The sequence below is a fragment of the Salarias fasciatus genome, chromosome 9, assembly GCF_902148845.1.
Source record: "Salarias fasciatus chromosome 9, fSalaFa1.1, whole genome shotgun sequence".
NCBI lineage: Eukaryota > Metazoa > Chordata > Actinopteri > Blenniiformes > Blenniidae > Salarias > Salarias fasciatus.
The window spans coordinates 14,221,113-14,244,491 of NC_043753.1; the positions used below are offsets into that span (position 1 = coordinate 14,221,113).

Genomic DNA, 23,379 nt, shown 5'->3' on the forward strand with positions numbered 1-23,379 from the left:
ACACACTCATGATTGCTGCATTTCTTTCAGAGCTGAGGTGAGCTTGTGAGTTCAAATGTTGGTGTGGCTTGTCATTCTTCGCATAATTTATTTACAATCCAGTAAGTTGCTTGTTGGAAAAAAATAAGTGTCAAAATGATGCCTTCCACTGTCAGAAATCAAAGCAAAATCTTAAGAACAGAATGAAATAGAAGTTAAAAACAGTCCAAATGTGTCTAATATTCTATGTTCAGCCTCAGCGAGACAATAAAATGGTAATTAATTTATTTTTTGTTTAATTTTTCAAACGCGCTGCCATCAATTCTGTTTCATCCTCATGAAGTGTTTGGCAACATACCTGTGAGTCACTCTCCTTTAATTAGGATGCCAAATGAGGAAATTTAAATTAGGGACAATATCGGTATGAATTTTCTGTGGGCATGTGTGAGACTGAGTAGGCATTTAGGTGTTTTATTTCAGTAAGCGGACTTCCACAGGGATGAATTACAATATGATTGTAATACGCAGGTGTTTTTGTACCTCTGGAGCTGGTGAATATTGTTACGGCAGCAAGGTTACAAGCAATCACAGCCACAAAAAAAAAAGAGAAAAAAATCCTTGTTCTAATTCCAAACACCACAACAGCAATGAGCCCATTTTCCTACTTCCCACAACAAAGATTCATTTCATAAACTTGGTTCCTTTTTTTGATGCATTCCACTGCTTTACTGCACTCACCTCTTGCACCCCTCCTTCTAAATTCTGGTGTTTTTTTTTTTGGCTCTCTGATCATTACTGAGTCCCACAGGGTCCAATAACAAGAACTCAATACTTGATTTCCTGCAAGCAACTAAGCTGAAAGGTCAAGATCCCTCTCCTGCACAAGAGATATACAGCCTGCTGACCTTAACTTCTGCAGCCCCACGGAAGAACGAGTCTTGTGCAAAGATAGCAGTGGCTGCTTGACATTAATGTCAAGAGTGGATGTTAATAAAAATGATAATTAGAGATGAGATACATTTCTCTGAGTGAGACATTAATAGTGCTGAGTTGGGACTTTAGTGGGGGGAAAAAAATCTTTGTGTCGCTGTCGCAGGAGGGTGATAATGATAATTGCACCGAGTTCATCTGAGACAGGATGAAGACAAAGTCTGTGCACATGGCTGGACTCAGTACGAAGCTCCAGACTTACAGTGTAATAAATAAGGTGAGAAAACAGTAAAGTAGAATCAGGCAGGCAGTCATGGAGGAAAGTTTAGAAATTTTATCAACTTCAGGAGTTTTTTAGGGTGTTTATCATGATGGTTTACAGGTTAGACCTTGCAACCGGAGATAAAGAGCATGTGAATAAAAAACTGTGTTGATCAGTATTAGATGCAGGTGGGAAAATTGAAAACTTGTTGACACACTATCAATATCAATTTCAGCTTGTGAGCAAAGTACTCAATGCTGAACTGCTCCTTATAATGTATATATGTAGTTAAAGTTAATAGGATGGGTTAAATGTTGAAGAATAACTGCTTGCTGAATACATTTTTCAGTTCTGTCACTCAATGATTGACTCAAACTTCAGTGTTGTTCACTATCCAGCAATAGGCGGGGCTGCATTAAAGATAATATAAAACCAAACACAGCAGCTGTTTCAGGCTGGATTACTCTTGTATTGGATAGCAGTTACCAAATGTTTATTGAATGTTCCTATAGCAATCATAATAATAATTTTATTTACATAGCACGTTCACGACGTGCTCCATAGATGATATAAAACTGATCAGTGTTGCAGTTTTACTGCTTGTCCCAGCCAGTGTGTCATTAGCTCTATAGCAGCAGGACAGGTAGGCTGTGTTGCCCTCAAGCATGAGCTGTAGAGAAGGCGAGGTGAACTGAGGCGTGGTGAGGGGAGAAGATATACAGTAATTCTGCTGGTGTGACATTTTCCCATAATCCCTCCCAAATGCCAGCAGTGTCAGGAGACAGAGCCGCTCAGCGATGGTGTGAGGAGGAGGACAGAGGCAAAGCATCTATCGCCACACAGAAGATCATCTTATTCCTGTTTTTCTAACCCTGTAGATTCACTTCCATGCTGCTTTCCTGTGTAGAAATTTGAAGACTTGACAAATAACTGAAATTTGTTTAAAGTTGTTCTTAGATTACTGTAATGAGTGAACAAGAACATCAAAAAAGTAGTGGCAGATAATCTCCTTTCTCTCTCATTCGCACCAAAAAAAAAAAAAGAAGTCCCCCAAGCAGTAAATCTAAATATGTCTGTCAGTCCTTAGCTGTAAACTCGCCTCTACTTTGCTTTTTATTTTTATGTACATATCTTTACAGCTAAATATTACTGCTTATATAAATGTGCTTCAGTGTAACTAAGCAGTGAAAGCTTCAAGCACATTTACCAGTCGGCCTCTGTTGGGTCAACCTTGTATCTCCAAGACCTCAGCTCTGAGGATGAAACTCATCGCAGCAGAGGGAAAGGCAGACACACAGGATTGTTATTTTCCCAAGGTCAGACACACACCCGTATAAACAGATAGGCCACCTCAGAAAAGGAAAATAACTACAATGGGCAATTTACCCAGAAAAGGCAGGGATGACGGCCAGGACGCAGATACATGCGCGAACACACACACACACACACACACACACACACACACACACACACACACACACACACACACACACACACACACACACACACACACACACACACACACACAGCTGTGCCTCAGGGCCAAGGTTCTGGCAATGCATCATTACCCTCCCTTGGAGGTGATTCCATATCCCAGCATGCATTTCTCATGTGGAGAGGAAATTACCCCTGGGCCGTGCTGAGAGCCAATAGAGTGTGTCCTCTCTCCTCTATCTGTCTCTCTCTCTCTCTCTCCTCTGTCTTCCTCTTTCTTTAAATCCCTTGCTCATTCAGTGACGGTGGCTTTTCGAGCCGGCCTGTCCTTCCTCCCTCGCTGTCTCTACCAAAGACACCCGGCTACCCACCCATTCTTTTATCTTTCTCTCACTGACATGTCGATTTTTCACCTTTCATTTTCTCATTTTTTTTCTATGTCTGATGAAGACACAGACAGATAACGGTGGACTTAAAAGGCTTTGATGGCCTCTTTCTTGTCTGCCCTGCGCTGCCCTGCTGGTGGAGTAGTGAAGGTGTTGTCACAGGTCGTCTGTGTTGAATGTTGTAGCGTGTTTTCAAGCAGCAATTCCAATGTAATTCTAATGCATTTGAGATATTATGATATTTAGGGTGTTGAACGTAACACGAATGGTGCAGGATGCAGGATGTGAGGACTGTGGTTGCTGTGTTTCTTTGCAGGTGCTGAATGTCAGTGGAGCAGAGTGTCATTAGCCAGAAAAGAGCTCATCAGCAGGACTGGTCTCACCTGGGTGGAGTGTACGAGAGCAGGTTTAAAATAACACACGTATTAAGAACCTTAAATAGCATTTATGTGTTTGTGCTCCTTAATAGACGATCTTTGCTGTTTAGTGAACAGGAAAAACTCTACGGAAAAAAAAAACAAAAACTTTTCATGGCGTGTCATCAGTGACGCTGCTTATTTTCAGGATATTTTTTTCTTTGTGACCTTCCCAGGCTACCTTTTGTCATTATTACTACATACTATGCTTATTAGTAGTACATTATTTTCAGATATTTTGAAAGAAGTGCATTATGGGATCTCTTTCAGTGGGTTCACTACAATAGGTCTTTGCAACTTCCCCAGTAGACTTGGTTATTTTTAAAATAGAAGCCCCTCTTGCTGCAGTCAGAATACAAACTTAGATCCCCACACCCAAGGTCAAGACTTGGCAAGATATTCTGACAATTCCAAATATGTTCAAATTTGTATAATTTTTGTTGTGCAGTTTCTAAAGGGGTAACTTTTTCACTTTTTTGAAATTAAACCTGCTCTAAATAAATAAACTTGAATTTTTCTCATACGGTGTTATTGGATCTGGTACGGGTTTGATATGGGAGCGATGATGCAGAGTGATAAAAATATAATGAACTGAAGTTACATCTACATGCTGCAGTGAGATTTCATTCAGTACAATTTATCATTGCTGTTTATTTCTCATCAATAAAGGTGTGAAACCTACCGTATATAAAAAGACAAAAGATAATTGGAAACAGCGTGCAGCTGCAACCTTCTCGTCTCTCTCCATGGTGCTGAAACTTTCAGTCACTTCATGTCGCTGTCCGCTGTGCTGAAATGCAGCAACCAAACCTAACAAGCCTATCGTTGTTTCTATGGCTCTCCTGGATAAACTTTGTCAACGCAGTTTAGAGAAAATCATATTTGGATCTCAAATAAACCAGAGATGTGACTGAGCAGCTCATCTTTATAACTGTGAGGCAAGCTGGCATAAAGTCTGATGATATTTGAAACACCAGATGATTTGTTTCAATTCAATGGGGAAAAATGCTAAAAGCACTTATTACAGCCATTTCACAGTTTTGTTGTAATATCAGATGATAACGTCATTCAGACTTTCATTTTCTCACAGAAAATGACTTTTCAAGTTGGGACTCTTCCAAAAGCAAAAGTGCAGCGGGCGACGTGGGTGAGGCGGTATCACATGTGTGAGTGATTAAAATTGTGGCTCGAAAAAAAAAAAAAAAATCAGGAAACAAAGCAGAGGGAAACGTTCCTGCTGAGGCAGTACAACTGAATCAGGGAGCGCGGCATTAGAATCAAGAATCGACTCCACTGGTTCAAGTAAACACGAGGGCAGCATAATGCGGTTCCAGTTTACACAACAGAAATCCCCAGACGCCTCGCATGGTGAACTGTGTCCCGTGGATGTGAGTGGGTCTTACTTACACTTAAGTGAGTATGGGATCTCCCGTCTGAATGTAATCCTGTGGCCAAGACCTGCCACACACTCACTCAGAGACACAGAGGCGCAGCCTGCAAGTGCCTCGATTTCCATCTAAAGCAGCTATACTGTCTGTAGTTATAGATAACCTATATATGGGCACAGCGAACAATGTGCTTACACAAACAGACAACAGTTTTGATAAAGGAACTGAGATCCTTTTTTTCTCTCTCACACACATAAATAAATAAAGCCAAACAGGGCTCAGCAGACAACAATAGCAATCACATCGTGATAGCTGTGTCTTTCTGGTTTTTTTTTTTTTTTTTTTTCAGTATACTCAAATAACAAGCTATTGTATTTTAAAATATATAACACATGGCAAAACGCACACAGGCACATTTGCGGTCTTCTGTCTTGAATGCAAACACACACAGTAACCAGCAGTACAGACACGGTACAGGCACACAAACTCACCGCTGACTGCTGCACCTTTTCCATAAATAGAGTGACGTGTCGGGGTTTCGAACCAGCAAATAATGACAACAAACGGTGAGCATTGACGTTGGCGCGTCACCCCAGGCCACATCTTATCATCGAATGGTAAGTGGCAATTTCCATGTCAGCAGCCACAATTATACCTTGCAAATAACTGGGAGTAAAAGGGTATTTACTGTACAGCTGTTGTTGCGGTGATATGGTTTTAACCCTTAAATGTCCAGAGGTAAAGGAAATGAGATGTTTCAGTAATAAGCTTGATTTGAATCTTGATGAAAGAACATCACAAGGATATCAACTATCACTAACAGTACAGTCATTCCACCATGTTCAGATCCGTGGAAAAGGATGTAAACGAGAGTGTAAATTAAACGGGAAGAGTTTGATGTATCTTAAGTACAATGTCTGTTTCAGGCTGATTGTGTGTTTGATTAGATAAGTCAAGCACATTCCCACAGCTGAAACAATACCGGAGGGTTGTTTTTGATCATGCTGCTGCTGCTTCCCTTCCCGTCAATCTTCATTTTTACAACAGAGTGAATTCCTCTCACCTTTTACACTTCTCCTTTTACAATGTTTTTTTTGCACTATTAAATGCCTCCTAAACTCCCTAGGCTTGGAACAATAACCACCACCCCCCCCCCCCCCCCCCCTTGCTTCCTAATACCCTCCTTTCCCAAGTTAATGTTCATCTCTCCGTCCCTCTAGGCTTTGCTAGCACACTCCCTTCGTCTTTCTCAATCTCTCAAGGTATACCTTTATTCCCTAAACAAATGTCTGCCTGTGCTTTGCTTTCTCTCTTAAGATTACTGAATTCTCTTTATTTGTTCCTGCTTTTCTCCCCTACTTTATTGGTTTTAGAATTTCCTTTCCAGCCATCCTTCCCTTTATTGGCTCTGCAAGATTCTCACCATCTCCATACCCATAGAGTGTTTAATTTTTTAAGGAGAAAAACCAAGTGGGGAGAGAATTTCTTCCCACAGTGAGAGCTTAAAGGGGAACACACAAATAAAAAGAAGGGAGCCCTCTGCACTTCTTATCTGCTGTTCTTCAATATATTCACCTCAATCTGATTTGTATCTTGGGGTCTACCATTGTCCATTTTACTCTTTTCCCAACCCTCTCTTTTTTTGTGAGAACAATACTCTCTTTCTGCCCCCTTTGTTGATACTATTCATCCTCTCCCCTCATTCCCTTCTGCTTCATCTTCCACTAATTCCCTCTTGCCCTCCCTCATCCATCTTATCTTCCTCTCTCCCTTCTCGCCTCACTCCCATCCATTAGTGGTTATTGAGTTTTCTCTTTGTGTCGCTGTCATCACCTCTGGCCTATCATACCCGCTCCTCTGCAACTGTAATGGCCTCCAGCTGTGTTACTGGGCGGACAAACACAAAACATAAAGTGTGCAAGGTAGACATTGACTATGCTAAAATATGAAAGCACAGCATGTTCACATTGATTTTCCTCATGTGTCACCGAGGCTTTACAGGAAGCACAACTTGCATTAAGTCCAACTTTAAACCTCACTCATCTGGACAGCGGGACTCCCCTTTTGTCTCAATAATGAAAAAATACATTCAGGCCTTTGCAACATGACTAATGCCCGTACAAAACGCACATTTGCATGAGCACATAAACACACACACACACATACACAGAGCGTCGCAGGCAGATATAACCTCTGCCCCCACTCAGAGTGTTCCTTGTCTCTAATAGCTGCTAACTCATTTAGCACTTCATGTTAGCTCAACTAGATCCAATTACAGCAAGAGGGAGAGAGAGTGAAGTTTGAGTAGGAGGCCATTTAACCTCCCGACAAAGCCGAATGTAACACATAGCTTTAATTCTGTGTTATTAAGTAGATTGAGATGACTGCCTATAAACAGATCATGATTTTTAGGAATTAATCAAATCAGAAATTATGCTGCCTTGGATGGCCTCATGGCAATGAATAAAGAACGATTAGCATGATGGAAAATTGAAATTAACGTCACTAAGTCAGTAAGCATTATATATTATTCAAAATGTGTCATTGTGTAATTACATACTATTTGCTGAGACACCTAATATGACCCTTTGTACTGAAGAAGAAGAAGAAAAAGAAGAAAAACAAGTACGAGTCACGTACAAGTACGAACTTAATTTGTTATTATTCATGCAATTCTTTTTCTTATCGGTTTTAATCCCAATATTATTATTGTTATCGCATATTTTTTCATACAAAACCTCAGCAAGGACAGGAAAAATTCATTAATTATGACACTCTTTTGTCAAGGTTTAGCCTCTTTGGCTACCTGTGAAGCTCAAGTTGGCCAAAATGAATAAAAGAATACAACAAGTTGAGCTGAAAACATTCGTACACCACTAAGCTTCAAATAGTAAAATAAATTGAAACATTTTCATGAATAACTAGCTTCTAATTAAGTAAGGATTTATTTGAACTCTGCAGGGTGCAACAAGGAAACAGCCTGCTTTCTGTTGGGTTAGAATTAGTTACAAAATCTTGTGAAATTTCTTGTTGTATTTTCCAACATGAAGTGCAAAAGCAACAAAAACAAGTTTAATGTCTGCGCACGTAAGTGTACAACGCCTAGAGCAGTAATGGAAACAAAGTAATCTCCTATGTGTGCTTGTGCATAAAAGTAAGTGCGCTAATGACTCCGGTGGGCCAAAACAAAACACTTTTTTGTTTCTACAGTTAAGAGAGCAGTGTGTTTATGCCTGAGAGTGTCTGAAAACTGAATTTACTTCTAACCCCCTAATCAAAACCAACACTGGCTTAATTTCAAAAGTTACCGGCGTTATGAATATTCTATTGACCAATATTCTCCAGGTTATACCGTAACATATATACCATTATATACTGCTCAAAGATGCTCTTTCTGTGTGAGAGTTTTGTTTTTGTTTCAGCTTTTTCAGACAGTCTGAAAAAGCATTGTTATATATTTTCTTGCCATTCTATAATTGTTGAGAAATAAAGTTCACATATCGACTGAAGTTTTCGCAAATGCCTTTTTAAATTCAATAAAATTCACTACGGACAAAAGTTTCTATACGTATTTATGGATTGGCCTTCTAAACTGCAGAACGAAAAATCCCACTGAGAGCAAAAGTGAGAGTTCTCAAAGAAGTTTTGATGATATTCTGCAGGCAAACTCAGGTGAAACTCAGGTGTTAGTGCCGGTCACTGGAAAGAGCACAGCTTCAGTGACGACGGGGTTGCAGTGTCATTTCAAACAGTGTTTCTTCCCAGAGAGTGCAAAAACAAACTGGAAAACAAACTTCTGGGTGTGGTGAGCTCAAACTTGCAGAGGATATAAACTTAAACAACCAAACTGCACATGATTAGGACACTGTTGGAAGTAAGTCATTGATCTATGGGCAACTTCAGAGTCGCCAGCGGATCCTTAAATTGCTTGTTTTTGGAAATCAGTATACTCAATTAAAACCAATGCAAGAAAACTCCTCACAGAAAGACCCCCCCAATGTCTGACTTAAAATGAGGATTTAAATGGATGTCAGGTAAAGTGCAACGGGTTAGGGAGGGGGTGGGGGTGGGGGTGGGTTTGGGGAGTTGTGATACGCTGGATCTCAGGGTACATGGCTGGAGCGTTGGCCTGGGGCGGGTAGCCGCCTGTGTGGGCCGGTTCTGCTGGGTATGGTCATGGCCCTATAATTTTGATTTAAATAAAAGCTAAATAAGCATTAAAAGTTCACACTGATCTTTGACAGTCTAAACATTTGCACTGGCTTTGTTCAAGCACAATAAATGATAAGGATACCAAATGTAATGAGTCTTGTATCAAGAGATAAAGCTGCTGACTGTTTTCTTTGCTTTTATTTGAGCATCGAATACAATACGCAATATCTTAGAGACCTACTTACTTACATTTCCATATCACTTAATTCTTATTCTTTTGAAACAATCCGTTCTTTACTGTTAACTGTGACTAATAAGCGTTTCATGAACCTGTGCTGCTCATGCAGTACACCGCAAAGTGCTGTCTACATTTAGCTGCAGTAAAACAACAATTTTCTCTGCATTCAACATTTAAAGGTCTTCAAACTTTGCGAGACTGTTTAGATGAAAACAACTCAATCAATATCCGAGCAAACATTTCAGGGAGTTCACTTTAATCCGCAAAATTAGACCAAACCTTCACCGAGTGGAAATGTTAGGAGTAATGTGTGTTTGTGTGAAGCGAGTCTGTCGAGTCAATCAGACTGCATTAATAAGAAACGGCGACCTCGTTGTCGGTGAGACGCTTCAGATATCTTGACAGCACTGACTGTGTTCATGGGGAAGGACCGTGTTCATCTGACTGCGGACATGTCATTCTTTACATTCTCTGCCATTGTTTTGAATAATTCCCTCCCATCCTTGTCTCCTCCTCTCCTGCTCTTTCATCTTCTTTCCCTCTCTCATTCTGCCTCTCTCTTGTTATTGACAGCTGCTGCTGAGACTTGATCCACACGTCTCAGTCCCTCTCGCTCTGTAATTAAAGGAATTATACATCAAGAGTCCTGTGAAATATATATAAATAAAGAGGCAAGAGTGAGCTCTGCTTAATTGCAGAGACAAGAGGATGGAAGTGATCACAGCCCAGTAGGACTCTTTTACACACAGCGTGAGACTAAGGGAGGTGAAAAAAAAAGAGCTTTTGAAGCAACTGGTGTGTGACTGAAGTAACTCTGTTTTTTTATTAGTCGATTTCTTCAGGAACAAACTTTTCAGGTAAAACTAAATAATACGAAAAGGTCAACTTTGGTGGCCCAGAAAGAGTGAAATTCATTTGTTTCATGACTTTAAATAGTATTATGTGTGGGAGTGAGGTACACAATTTCTTCACACAAGATACAATGTTTTCAATAAACCACATAGAACTAAAAAAAAAAAAAAAAAAAAAGAAGGGCGGTTACAGAAAAGATCCGACTGGATTTTCATAGATCAGTCTGAACAATCCTGGCCTGAGGAAGTGTGCCAATCCCTGCAGCTTGTCTAGAAGAAAACGTGTCTGTCTTTTCTCGGATATCCTTAAAAGCTGTTCCCTGCCTGTGTTCACTCTCAGGAGAGAGAAGAGCCGAGTGCCAAATCCTAATGGCCTGTAACACTCCAGACCTCTCCAAGTCTTTCCCCTACAAGCCCGCATATCGAATTTGACTCATTCTCCATGTGAAGGCCTTCAAGAGGTTTGTGGTTGTAATCAGGAAGTGAAATGAGTTTAGAGTGCGTATTATTTGGACTGGTATATGTAATAATGTCAAAACTAACTGGAAATGAACAGTTGGGAGGCAAATATAAAGATGTGTGTAATTCTTATGACAATCTTTTCTTTTTTGCCTTTTTAAGCTGTGCAGTATCTTCTGATTGGTAAATTGAATATTCAAATGTTCTGTGCAATATTAACAACATAAGTACATTTGTAGGATTTTTATTGTTTAGAGCGCCTGTGGTAAGGTTGCCATTTCACGGTGAGGAGTTGCCGACGTTAAACTTTGACCTTATCTTGGATTCATGCTGATGGAAAGTGGGACTTTTACCACTTTTGGTGCTGGTTTCAGTTCAATAAAACAGGTAACACGGCCACCTCTACTGGTGACACTTCACTGTCAATGTTAGAGTCTTCCATAAAAACAAACAAGCACATTTCTTTTGCAGCGTTACTTCGGTTCTCCTGTCAACGCGTCACGAAATTGTTCTACATTTTCTTCCAGAAAGTGGACTGATCCAAAGTGTATACTACATCATACTGTGACAGCTGAATGCCTTTTAGAATTGAAGTCACGCAGGTGAAAGCATCTCTGGGCCAAAGGCTTCACTTTTAGTCTGACTTAAAACACTGATCAATATCCATGGTCAGGTCAGGTCAACTTCAGGTCATGTGAGGCTGAATGCTAGGCACGCTTTAGCTGGTATCTGAGCAGGCACGCAGGAAGTCAATGTAAAGTCCTTTGAAGCCACTCACTTGTCTGTCCGTGTGCATTTACATCTGCAAGCTTACCGAATCTGCCCACATGCGCGCCGATTGTCATATTTGACATTTCAAGAAACCGTCAATCCTCCTGTGCTCCACCAGCTGGTGAACTCTGTGCATCATCGAACCGTAAAACGCTCAAAAAGAACACGCGCACACGACACACACACGCCCCGCCTCTCCTCTCGTCTTACCTGGGATCTTTCTGAATGGAGTCGATGGACGGCGAACGCTGAAGGCTCCCTTCGGGCGGCAGCGCCGGTCCTGATTTGCTGTAAGGTGATTCCACCACCGAGGGGCAGTACTGCAGGGTCCGGTACGGATCCGCCACGTACGGATCGGACCCGTATACATCTCCACTTCCACCACCTCCGCTGGAGGTGTAGCCCGGCCCCACTGTGGCGTAGTTGTTGGTCCCGCCGCGGCCGTAGTTTCCCGTGCCCGTCCCGTGACTTCCTGTGCGCTGCAAAGGGGCGGAGTCGACACCGGGGGAGGAAGGAGCTACAGGAGGAAAGTAGGGACAGAGGACATAACTTAGGTCATGGACCTGGTCATGGACACGCATGGTCAGGTCTGCAAGGAGGGGAGAGAAGGAGAGAGGGGTGTGGTCACGAGCACAAGAGAAGAGAGACGGGGCAGAAAAGCAAACACAGAGATGAACAGGTGTTCGGAAGAAAAAAAAACACTATATGAACGGATAAAAACTGACCTCATGCCCTTGATTATAATGACTCGTACACCTGGACTTACTTTGTTTAGATTTTATGGCGATCATAAAATGTATAATCAGTGTGTGCGTTTACTCGATTTCCCAAGGCAACAAAGTTTTTATACTTAGTGATTATATGACATAATTACTGAGTACTGAGAAAGTAATGTTACATATGAGTGACACGGGGGGGAATCTCATCAGAGAATGGACAATTGTTCAGCTGGTGTCCTTGAGACCACAGGAATGAATGATTTCTCAGCACAAAGCATCATTTCTCTGCTTTGTGGTGTTTTCTTTTTTCATTTTCTTGTTTCAAGGAATTCTGTTGTGAAAAGTACGCATACAAACAACAACAAGAAAGTATAAAAAAAAAAGGTTAAAAAGAGGGCTCAGGCATCATAGCTGAAAACCAACGTATTATCAAATCCACTTGATAATCTTAACCACGGCTAACAAAACAGACGGTTCTGGAATATTTTGACAACTTAGTGCCATGACTGACAGCTGAAGTGGAAAAACGACTGTGTTTGTTTCTCTTTGCCGAAGCAGTGGAATGTCACCAATGCAGACTCACGATCACAAAAACACTTTGCAGTGAATGAAAAGTACAGTAGCCTTGTAAAAACTCAGTGTGGCAACAGCTTCCACAACACTTCAATACAGCACACAATGTTTGCTTTGTCACTCAAATGACTCATTAGCCCGTCATTCCTACGCCATAAAAATGGTAAACTCTGCTCATAAGTGTATCTGTGGGTAGCTGGAGGACAGCTCTGGAAAGTTTTCCCGCACAATGCGACATCTGCCTGGTGAGCAATGAGGACTAAAAAAACAAAATACATAAATAAAAAAAATAAAAACCCCAAGCTATCTTGCCTCTCAGAGTGACTTGGGAATTGAACTGGGATTTGTTTGGGGATGTAAGCAGCCTGCAGGGACACAGTAGCTGTCACCTTCCCTTCCCATAGTGCTGCAGTGATACATCTCTGATATATCAAGGTGCTAATGTGAGTCGAGGGGGCTCATTTCTCTTAGCTGTAAAAACACTGAGACAGACTGCGAGAGAGGCATCCATCTCATCTGTCATTAGCGCCGAGGTATCCGCACAATGAAGCACACACATGCAAAACCACCGTGAACATGTGCACGGGACGGTAAACAATAAATCACCGTCCCTTGAAATCGATGTCTTGTGATTGACTAAAGCTTTAACACACACCGACGAACCTCCTGGAATCATCCAATAAAACATTTCCAGGCAGGAAAATGCACATCAGTTAAAACACCAACCTCATAATACATTTAACATTTACACGTATTATAGCCTGTTTACAAATGATCAAAAAAGCCAGAGGGTGTCGGCGTGCGCTGTAGTCGAGTGTCTAATCGTTATGTGACCAACAAACATGCTCTTTAACACTGTCTTGAGTGCTGGCATTTACTTGACCTTCACAACCCCCTTATCACTTGTTTTCACCCCTCCACCCCACCCACCCACACACACACACACACACTATTTGGTGCATGATGTACATTAATATTCCCAGCCAAATGTTTTCTAAAGCTCTGATTTAAATTTGTTCGCTCAAAGTCTGATAAGCACTATTAGCTGCAGCACACACACACACACACACACACACACACACACACACACACACACACACACACACACACACACACACACACACACCAAGATGGAACCATATTAGCATAATTTTATTTCTTGGCTCTAAAATCAGGTTAACAAAAGTCATTCGCTAGCCAGACAGCAAAAAAAAAAATAAAGAAAAAAAGTCAAAATTCAGACTCATCAATGCAATGCCCACAAGGCTAAAGGCTGCGTGAGCTCCTCTACTGATGCCCCAAAATTTGACAAGGATCCAAAGAATTAGGCAGAGAAACATGAAAAAAAAAAAATCCTGGGAAAGGAAAGAATAAGCTGAGATGTGAAGAATTCAGCAGCGTTTTAGAAGAAAAAGCTCCAGCCAACAGAGGAGAAAGGCAAGAAACAAGAGGCAATGGAGGGAGCGACAGACGAACTGCATAGAACAGAGGGTATAGGAGGGTAATGAAGCACAGTTACTCCCATCAGAAGCAAATCCCAGTCTTTTCTGTACTCTTTAAACGGTGTCCGTGGTGTGTCTGTCTTTCTGAACGTCTCATTAGCAGCCGAGGCTTTAGGCTAACACCACCAGTGTCAGTGTGCACTCACCGAGTGACTCGACACTCAAATAGGACGAACCTCGGAGCGAAAGAACAATGAAAAAGAGAAAAGGAAGGGGAAAAAAAAAACACGAAGAAATGTCCTGTCAAATTCTTTTTATAGCCTGTGCTACGTCTTCTGAATAGGAATGTCCTTAGTTAGGAGCTGAAGAAGAAAACGGAAAAAGATGGAAAGCTGAAGTGATATAAAGAGATTGTAGGCAACATAAAGATGGAGAAATCCCCCCAAAATGTCCTGCCAAATTACTGTTTTAGTCTGTCTCTTTGTTTTTGCATTGTTACTTTGTATTCCACCTCCCTTTGCCTCTTTATGCATTTTATTTTCCTCTGCGCTCATTCTTTTTAGTCTGCTTCTCTGCTCTCTCCTCCAACTTTAAGTAAATGGTTCCCTGCTGAATTCATCATTTGCTCTGGTAATGGTGTGTTCTGACTGATGACTTGACCTTTGGGGCTAATACGGGCTGGTAAATCAGATTTTGGCTGCCCGCTTATGTGCGGCTAGGTGTCCTATTAGTTCCATACATCAATGTCTTTTCCTGCATCAATCGTAATGTTTTAGACTTTTTTGGGGAAACCTTCATGAATCCTCAAGCAAGGGCATAGTCACCCCGTGGGTGGTGCATCGTTTTAAGTCTTTTACTTTGAGTACAGAAAGCCCCAGGTTATCATTCCAGTTGCACCAGGAAGTCCATTCTGCATATAAACGAGCCAAGTTCACAGTGGAAGCTGGAATGAGTTGCTGTGGAGCCGACTTTAAAAGGGAGCAGCTAGATTTAACGTTCAGATCTGAAACCAATTAAATTCAAGACTGAAAATCCAAATTTAAGTTCAGATCCATGAACTGAAAACAAACGGATGGTCCTCATCAGAGAGTTTATCTTTTCTTTTTTTTTTTTAATGAATTTGCTTAAAAGCAGCACAAGGCAAATTCACTGCACAGTCTCATAAGAAAAAAAAAAAAATCATGTGATTTGCTGTGTGTGCTCGTGTGTGTTTATTCCAACAGACAGATACACCCACGTGCACGTTCCAGTGACACCTCTCACACCTAACGCTCTGGCAGCGTGAAATTGTGTTTGAGAGGAAATAAAAAGGCGGGCGTGTCTTTGTATTCCCCTGCTTCGGAGCAGAGTAAACAAATCGTGGCTGTGCTCCTGCTGGCAGATTAGCAACGGGAAGGGAAACTCTATTAGTCATTTGACACAGTGATACCTCTGCAATTAGCCAGTCGGCTGAGGGTCCGCCTCGCTCCGAGCGGGGATGACTTTTTCTTTGGGCTTCTGTGACGAGGGAGACCTCGTTGAATGTAGAGAGCGAGACCAGAGGGAGGGGGTGGGAATCAAACGATGAAGGGGGGGGGGGGGGGGGGACTAGAAGGGGATCAAACCAATCCTTGGAGCTTTCTATGTACATTCAAACTTCTCATTCTTTCATCTATGCCTCCATTTCTTTCAGAACCACTCTGTCTCTGTCACTTTCTTTTTCTCCATCGCTCTCTTGCCCTTTACTCTCTCTTCACATTATTCTGTATTCCTCTAGATCCGTCCCTCTTTGTCTTCACCTTCATCGATCTTTCTATTCTCACATATTTCTTTTTGAACAATCCTCTTTGAATCAGTGCCCTCGCTCCTTTGCGTGTAGTTTATTCCCTCTTTGCGGCCATTTTTTTTTTGTCTGTCATCCCCCCGTCCATCATCCACTCATTTCATGTTTTTCTCTTTCTTCCCGAACACCCTTCTGTCTCTTTAGCTCTCTCTCTCTCTCTCCCCCCATCTCTCTCTCCCCCCCTCTATTGTGGTTGTAGTCGACTGTGTGATCAGAGCTGAGGACATGTCCTTTCTCTCGACACGCTTCAGCGCTCAGCACGATTACACAAAACCCCTCAGTACAGTCTCTATCTCGCTCGCATACACACACTCGCGCATACACCAGCGGCTCACAAACATGGGTTTCCAAATATGCAAGTGATTGACACGGACCTAACGTGCATGCTTGTAACACATCTTTTGCGAAAGCATAAAGGTCATGCAACAGCGTGTGTTTGCAACCTTGCCTGCAGCAGCCATGGGTGAAGCACACATGTCGAGACAATCGCAGAGACACACACACACACACTCACACACAAGAACTCACACTGCTTGGATGCAGAGGAGAGAGCAAGGATTAGTTTCTCCCACTGTTTATCCCTGGGAGAGCCTCCTGGCCAACACACAGCTCTTGATGTTCCTGAGCTGGAAGCGCTGGAAGACCCACATGCAGATGCACGCACGCACGCACACATCCAAACAAATGCCCTCCCCTGCACTTTCAGTATCAAGTAGACAACGTTTTACAGTGTGAAAGCTGTAGGACACTTGTTCGTATGAGTCAAGGTGCCTCGCTGTTCTCCAAGCGTGCTACTTAGACACAGCAGGAGCTCCAGGCCAGTGGCTGCTGCTAACTATTCCTGCTGTGTGTGTGTGTGTGTGTGTGTGTGTGTGTGTGTGTGTGTGTGTGTGTGTGTGTGTGGGGGGGGGGGGGGGGGGGGGGCAACCGTGACTGTCATGAAAAGATGAGTTTATTTAGTCACAAGCTTGACAAGACTTATGTTGACATGCAACCACTGCATATGACAAACTAATGTGAGCCAGGACACTCCGAGCTCCTCCAAACACATGGCTCACAGCAACAGCGCTGCCAGTTTTAAAAATGACGTGTGTGTTTGGACATCTGCAAGTCAACTTTTCCTGTTTAACCGTGGATGATCCGAGCACAAAGCATGACACACGGTTCAAAGAGGCTGCAGATCGTCTCTCAGATAGCCGCAGGCATATCTGGCGTGAGACCTTGAATAAATCAGACTTCAATCTCGTCTTTTAAAGAGCTAAGTGTGCTCCCAACTGGAAGCATCACGAGGAGGAAACCCACCTACGAAAGACGTAACTGTGGATAATCAGTGAGAAACAAATATACTTCATAAAAACACACCTGTATGAAGAAGAAGAACTTACACACTATCATCTGCTGTTACATCTACAATCCTTTCTCCCTTGTGGAGATAATTCACAAGTAAATAATTAGGTTACCGCTGTTAGGTCACACGTGTAAACGCATACATTTATCTCACTCTGGAGAAACACCTAAAAATTCTCAATTTTTTTTTCTTTTATGCTCAGCATAAGAACTCAGAAACAGCTGGAAGCCACAAAGCAGAACGCCAGCTCCCGATCCTGCTACTTACTCAGACACATTTTGAGCGGGCCAGGCTCGCAACGATGCGACACATATCCGAGTTGCACACTGCAACTCTAACTCATTTCTCCTGTTGGAAACCAGCTCGCTTGTATAAAATCCCACACTGGGCAGGCTTTTCTTAGTTCTGTGTGAGTCACTCAAAGTTGACATGGAGAGGGAATCTCCTCACGGCGCCGTTGCAGCACGTTACAGGATCTCCCTGAGAAAAGCGTCTATGGTCACAGGATAACAAACGAAATCGGGAAACTACATCAGCCATCTTGAAGCGCCGTGATTAACACAAGTGGGTCACAAAGTAGATAAATATTACTCTTAACGTCACAGCTGCCTGATGACACATGATTTCAATCCCCCTGAAAAAAAAAGTCAGAGAGGGGAAATAGGTTAACAAGGAAGAAGGCTCAAGCGGGACTTTCTAGACCTTTCTGAGAGGATACGTTAACAGACCACTGGGCAAACACGACGGCGTTTACTTTGAATAATGGGCAGATAAGGAGACGACGCTAAAGTAATGCGCTATGTATACGGGAAATAAACAGTGCAGCCATTGATGAATAAAACATACTTTTTGATTTGATTAAGATAGTCTGTCTTCATCAACATGCTGCTTTTGTGCTGACTTCAAATGTGTGTGATCTCCGTGGACAGAAATAAACGAACGCTTCTCTCAACAGTTATGAATTCATTACTGCCGATAAAACTGAGAATATGCTAATTGTGTAAACTGAGACAGCGCGGGACGGAGGGAGTACGCGATTCCGCCTTGTGTTTGTGCGATTGTGGCTGTTTTTTTGGTAGTCTGGGTGAGGGCGGTGTGGGGTGACTAACTTCAACTTATATTTAGGGGGAGCCATGTGTTTTCCCAGGAGGAAAGGATTTCTGCTGATCTGTCAAGCAAGTCAGATGCTTTGAGGTGGTAATTAAAGCTTTCTGAGGCCTCAGCAAAACCCTGCTGTAAAATTCTCTACAAGTTCAACCCACAATATCATTCAGCCTGGATCCAGTTTATTAACAGAGTTGTCGTCATCTAAATTGAACAGCATTGCAGGTGAAAGATGGTTTCCCCGTCCAAAATCAGTTTATCAGTTCAAAAAACAGATTGCTACAGAGAATTTCGTTCATCTTTCACTTCCACTGTTTCCCTCATCTCTTTCCCCCGTACCTTTTTGGTTTCCTTTCTCAATTAAAGTGAGATTAGATATTGTCTTTCAGCAGAGAGCTGGCTGGAGTTTGACAGTCTGGGCATTTCACCAGCATAAATGTGTACACAATGGAGCCAGCATCTCATTTCAAAGAGGTGCAAATCCGCACACTTTTTTTTCCTAACTGGGGCTCAAAAGACAGAAGGTCCATTGAAAGACGGAAGGATCAGAGGTCAAACAAACTGATCGAACCTGGTGATGGTGAGAAAGTCGGGGAGTAATCACCACCCATGCATCCGTTCAGTCATGCTTCATACTGATTCGGCCCTGGAACCAAACCCGGTTAATTATGAAGTGAGGGTGCTAACCATTTCACTAAATCACCCAATGAATTCTGTATTCTGTTTCCACCGAACATCAGTTTTTAGCAGCTTAGTAACTTGACCAAAACACTGACTGACGCTTCCCTTAAGGCTGTTTGAGTTAATTACATTTGTGATATGGAAACAATTCATTAATACAACAGAGCTTTTCAAATGGTGCGACTGAAGAGAAAACTCCAGGCTGCAAGTTCAAAACCATCTAAGCCACGAGCAAAGCTTTCAGACTGATGGTTCTTTTGCTTTGAGACAAACCTTTGACACAGTGTATGCTACAGAGGACACACACTAAGAAATACATTACTCTGGGCTTGTCATCAGATCTAAACGGTAAATGGGCATCACTTAAATTTTTCATTTCTATCTCTGCAGCAGTCTTCACACACTTTGCACGATCAGTCACATTAAAATATTCACAAACACAATCATTGTCACACTCCCAACAATAATGGCTGCCATCCAGGGTGTTCATCACCTGGGAGAAAGATGGGGCTCAGCATATTTGCCGAGGGATACTTTGAGACATGGAAGATGAGCCGCTCTATTGACGAAGGCACCCCCAACTTGACTTAATGAATTAACATTAGTCAACGATGGCGCTAACGTTTCATTTAGCCTGTAGTCAAGGAAAACACCAGAAGGTAAACGAGTAAGACAATGACCAAAACATTTCCATTGCTTTGCCTGTCTTATATGCAGTTGTCACAGTTCACCAGAACTTTTAAAGTCACCAGTTTTTCTCATGTTCAATGCACATTTTGAACGACATAGACAAATATAATTGCAGATTAAAATGCTTGAAGTTATGGCTAACTGTTTTACCTGCACGGCTACTTTTAGAAGTTGGATGAACTTTCCACCACCTGAGGCAGTGAGGCAGAGCCACCCCTATAAGGGTCAGCTGTGCCATGTTATCAGGAAAAAATACCAGCAGGGACCCCGCTTTCGAATGCAAATGAATATCCAAAAAAAGCTGAAATGCAAAAAAAAAAAAAATGTCTGCCCCAAAATTGCACAGGAGCTGACATCTTCAAAGTAACACCAGAAGGTGTAACAGTACTGGAACAACTAAGAAGCGTTTGACCAGCTCCCGACCTCCGAGTACCTGAGACAGGTCGGTGAAACCTTCAGCTCAAGTGGTTTTCACCATCTTTGGCCACATCAAAAGAAAACTCCATATAAAAGTCCAGCTGAGTGTGTTTCTCATAAAACTTGCAACCCCTCTAAATTACTGAAAGACATTGATGCACATAAAACTAATTAGCACATTTGTCTAAACTCAGCCTTTTCTTCATTGACTTGCTCAACAGCCTATGTCCAAATAGAGGGTATCTTTTCCTATAACCAGTGATGTGGCACTCTTACTTTAATGTAGTCGTTAATATGCTTATATTGATTAACAGCAAACATTTGGCATTGCTGTTTAGGGCCGATTTACATTCTGGATCGTAGTAGTCCACATTTCTGCGGTCTAATGCAATACTAGGGTGTTTGTCACTTCTGTATTGTTATAAGTTGAAGTCTGAGAGTTAAGCTGAAGGGCCTCTACGTGTGTCTTGTTTTGCAGAATTAATCAATTTCCCAATGAGAATTCCTCTAAAAATAAACGTGCACGAAACATGACATTTTATTACCTGGACACAGCCAGCACACACTGTTCTATTCAGTCGCACTGCAGGAAATTCTCATTCACAATCACATTAATGACTGTGACACATCAGTAAGTTCCACACACTGACAGCCACATGCAACTTTTCTGAATCATCTCTCCTTCCTCTGCTGCATTGCATCAAATTTCAAATTACCGCCCTAGATTAACCCCCTGCTTTCAGGTAAGAATTTATTTGTTGCTGAAACACTGTGGTTTGTTTTTTATTGTTTTTTTCCAATTACAATTTATGCATCATCACTTCTGACAAGTTTCTTTCGTATCAACAGTTTTCATTAATTTGTCTTGGCTTAATATGATGAAGCTACAAATTTGTATAAAAATATTTTTCGGGGGGGTTGTTTGTTTAAATGTCACAATAGCTAATTGGAGCAGTTATCGATTGCAATGGGGGGGGGGGGGGTGAGACTTGGACTTGGTCTCTACTACTAATTCTGAGAATAGAAAAGACAAAACTTTTTTATTTCTAACAATTTTTTTGAGGAACATTAACAGAAAAAGGAACAAGAGAACAATATTCTCAACATCAACAAGATTAATAATGACAAAGAAAAATAATCCTAATGAGATTGAAATTATTACTTTTATAAAGCCCATTTTTACACTGGAAGACATGTGCCAGATGAAAACGAGCCTTTCCCTCCTTCATTTGAAGTATCGGTCACTTTCTCTCATTAAGAGGAGTTGTGAACTTCTCCTGCCTTCCAGTGAGAAGATGTGGGGTAACTGCTCAGTCTCTCCAGTCCTTTCTGTTTTCACCCATTCTGCCCTGCTCTCTCGGGCTTGTTTCCTCTCTCTCTCTCTCTCTCTCATCTCCCCTCTCCATCACTCTCTCTGTTCTGTCCTCCTCATTAGGACGTCAGATCTCATTACTGAAGGAAAACAAGCCATTTAAAGTGGAAAGCAGATTGGTTTAATGGTTTGATGCAAAGCCTTCCTGGTATTTTTTTTTGTTTTGTTTTGTTTTGTTTTTCAGTGTGTTTGTGTGTGCCCATTCATACTGGCGAGAAGGGATCGATGACACAGAGCTGCCAATTCTGGCAAAAAATAATCCAGCTTTGGGAAAACATCATAACACACTGATGCTCACACGCACGTATTTGCATTTATGTAACAGGGCTGATCCCTTATCCTGGGAACTGCATAAGTTTCACTTCTGACAACTAATGAGGAATTGTAGGAATGAGTGTTCAAATCGCTGAAATTTCAGAATAATAGAAAAGAAAGAAGAAAGAAGAGATGTCTCTGAAATATTCTTCACAGATGTGTTGCATTTATATTTTAAAGAAAATAATGACAAAAAAGCTAAAATACATTGAAAAAAAGAAAAAAAAATGGATCAGTCACATAACAAAGAATGGGAGAATGTCCGGAACAAAAAATAAAATAAATCAAAGTGAATCATGTGGAATAAGAAAACAGAAATCATCTTATTGAGAAACAGAATGTATGCATGTGCACGCGTGCATCAGAGACGCTGTGGCCATTCAGGAATAATGGTTTAAAATAGGCCACATTAACCTGCAGTCCTCTGGGGCACTGGCCTGGTTTAATTCAAGAATGAAACACCACGTGTCCCTGCCTTCACACATGTGGTGAAAGAAAAAAAAAAAAAATCCACACACACTCTAATGTTAGCGTATAGAGAGGGAAAACACAGGGAAAAGGGGCGAGGCAGCAGCTCACAGGGATTACTGAAGGAGAGCTGATGTACATGTGCAAATGAAGGACAGAATTCCCTCTGTTATACTGGGAATTTGTCAATGTAACAAATATAGAAATGCTGGAAAAAAAAAAAAAGAAGTGCGCGGGAGCGATTGGAGCTGAGCTGACAGGTTAAACAAATGGCAGCTTTCTAAACTCAACCTGACTGGACTGTCAGTGTGTTGTCAAACCGGTGTCCACTGTGCTGCAGGAACAGGTCCTCCTCAGAGTACCGCTCTGTTTGTACACTGCTGAGCTTGAATGATGGAGGAGACTCAGAAGTGCAGTCAGCGCCTCGAGATACGTGAGAAATCTACCCACTGTGTCAAGACAACTAGCTCAAACCCAAATATTTTTTGGTTTTCTCTTTGGCTAAATTTTGTCCCCTCGATAATTCTGTCCTGAACTAGGACAGGGACAGGAAGCAGCCACTGTTAAAGAGGTGCTCGAGCAATTAGAGTCACTTAAAATGCTTGTATTGTATCACAGCGCTCCTCTTCACAGCTAAGTGTTCAGTTAAGTAATGCGGTCCCTCTAAATGAATATACCGAGCTTCATTTGAATCCTTGTGTAAATTGGCCCTAAATTAGATTGACCACATACTGACCGGGCTACAACTTAGCAATTTTTTTTTTCTTTAAAGAGTAATACGCATGCAAACCTTCCGCCTCCTCTTTCCAGCAAAGGAATGACTTATAGCATTAATTACGGTGATCCATGCCAGCTTAATGAATCAATAATGTGAGCTTGCCATTGCCAAGGAAAGGCAGTATGACATAATTAATGACTTACCGCTCACTATGTCAGCACAGCCCTTATCAGTTCATTATGTGCCATCACTCTGTGCATTATGAATTCTTATTAGACAACCTCCCATTCATTCTACATGCTATCCCCATGACTTTTAAAACACGCTGCGTTGAGGCCGGGCTCTCATTTCAGCGGCTCCATAAGTTTAAGGTGTTTTTCTCGGGTGTGTTCATTTATCACCGAGGCCGGTAAACACGTCTGCGGGGTTGAGAAGAAGCACATG

At 41.8% G+C, this 23,379-nt stretch overlaps 1 protein-coding gene across 2 annotated transcripts in view; it reads right to left on the reverse strand.

Moving 5' to 3' along the window:
- ctnnd2a (catenin (cadherin-associated protein), delta 2a) overlaps nucleotides 1-23,379 on the reverse strand; it is a 245,157-nt gene that overhangs the window by 91,230 nt on the left and 130,548 nt on the right. For both annotated transcript variants that reach the window (XM_030099690.1, XM_030099689.1), the window contains exon 12: nucleotides 11,477-11,783. In XM_030099690.1, coding sequence (XP_029955550.1) covers nucleotides 11,477-11,783 — 307 coding nt within the window. The remainder of the gene's footprint in view (nucleotides 1-11,476; nucleotides 11,784-23,379) is intronic.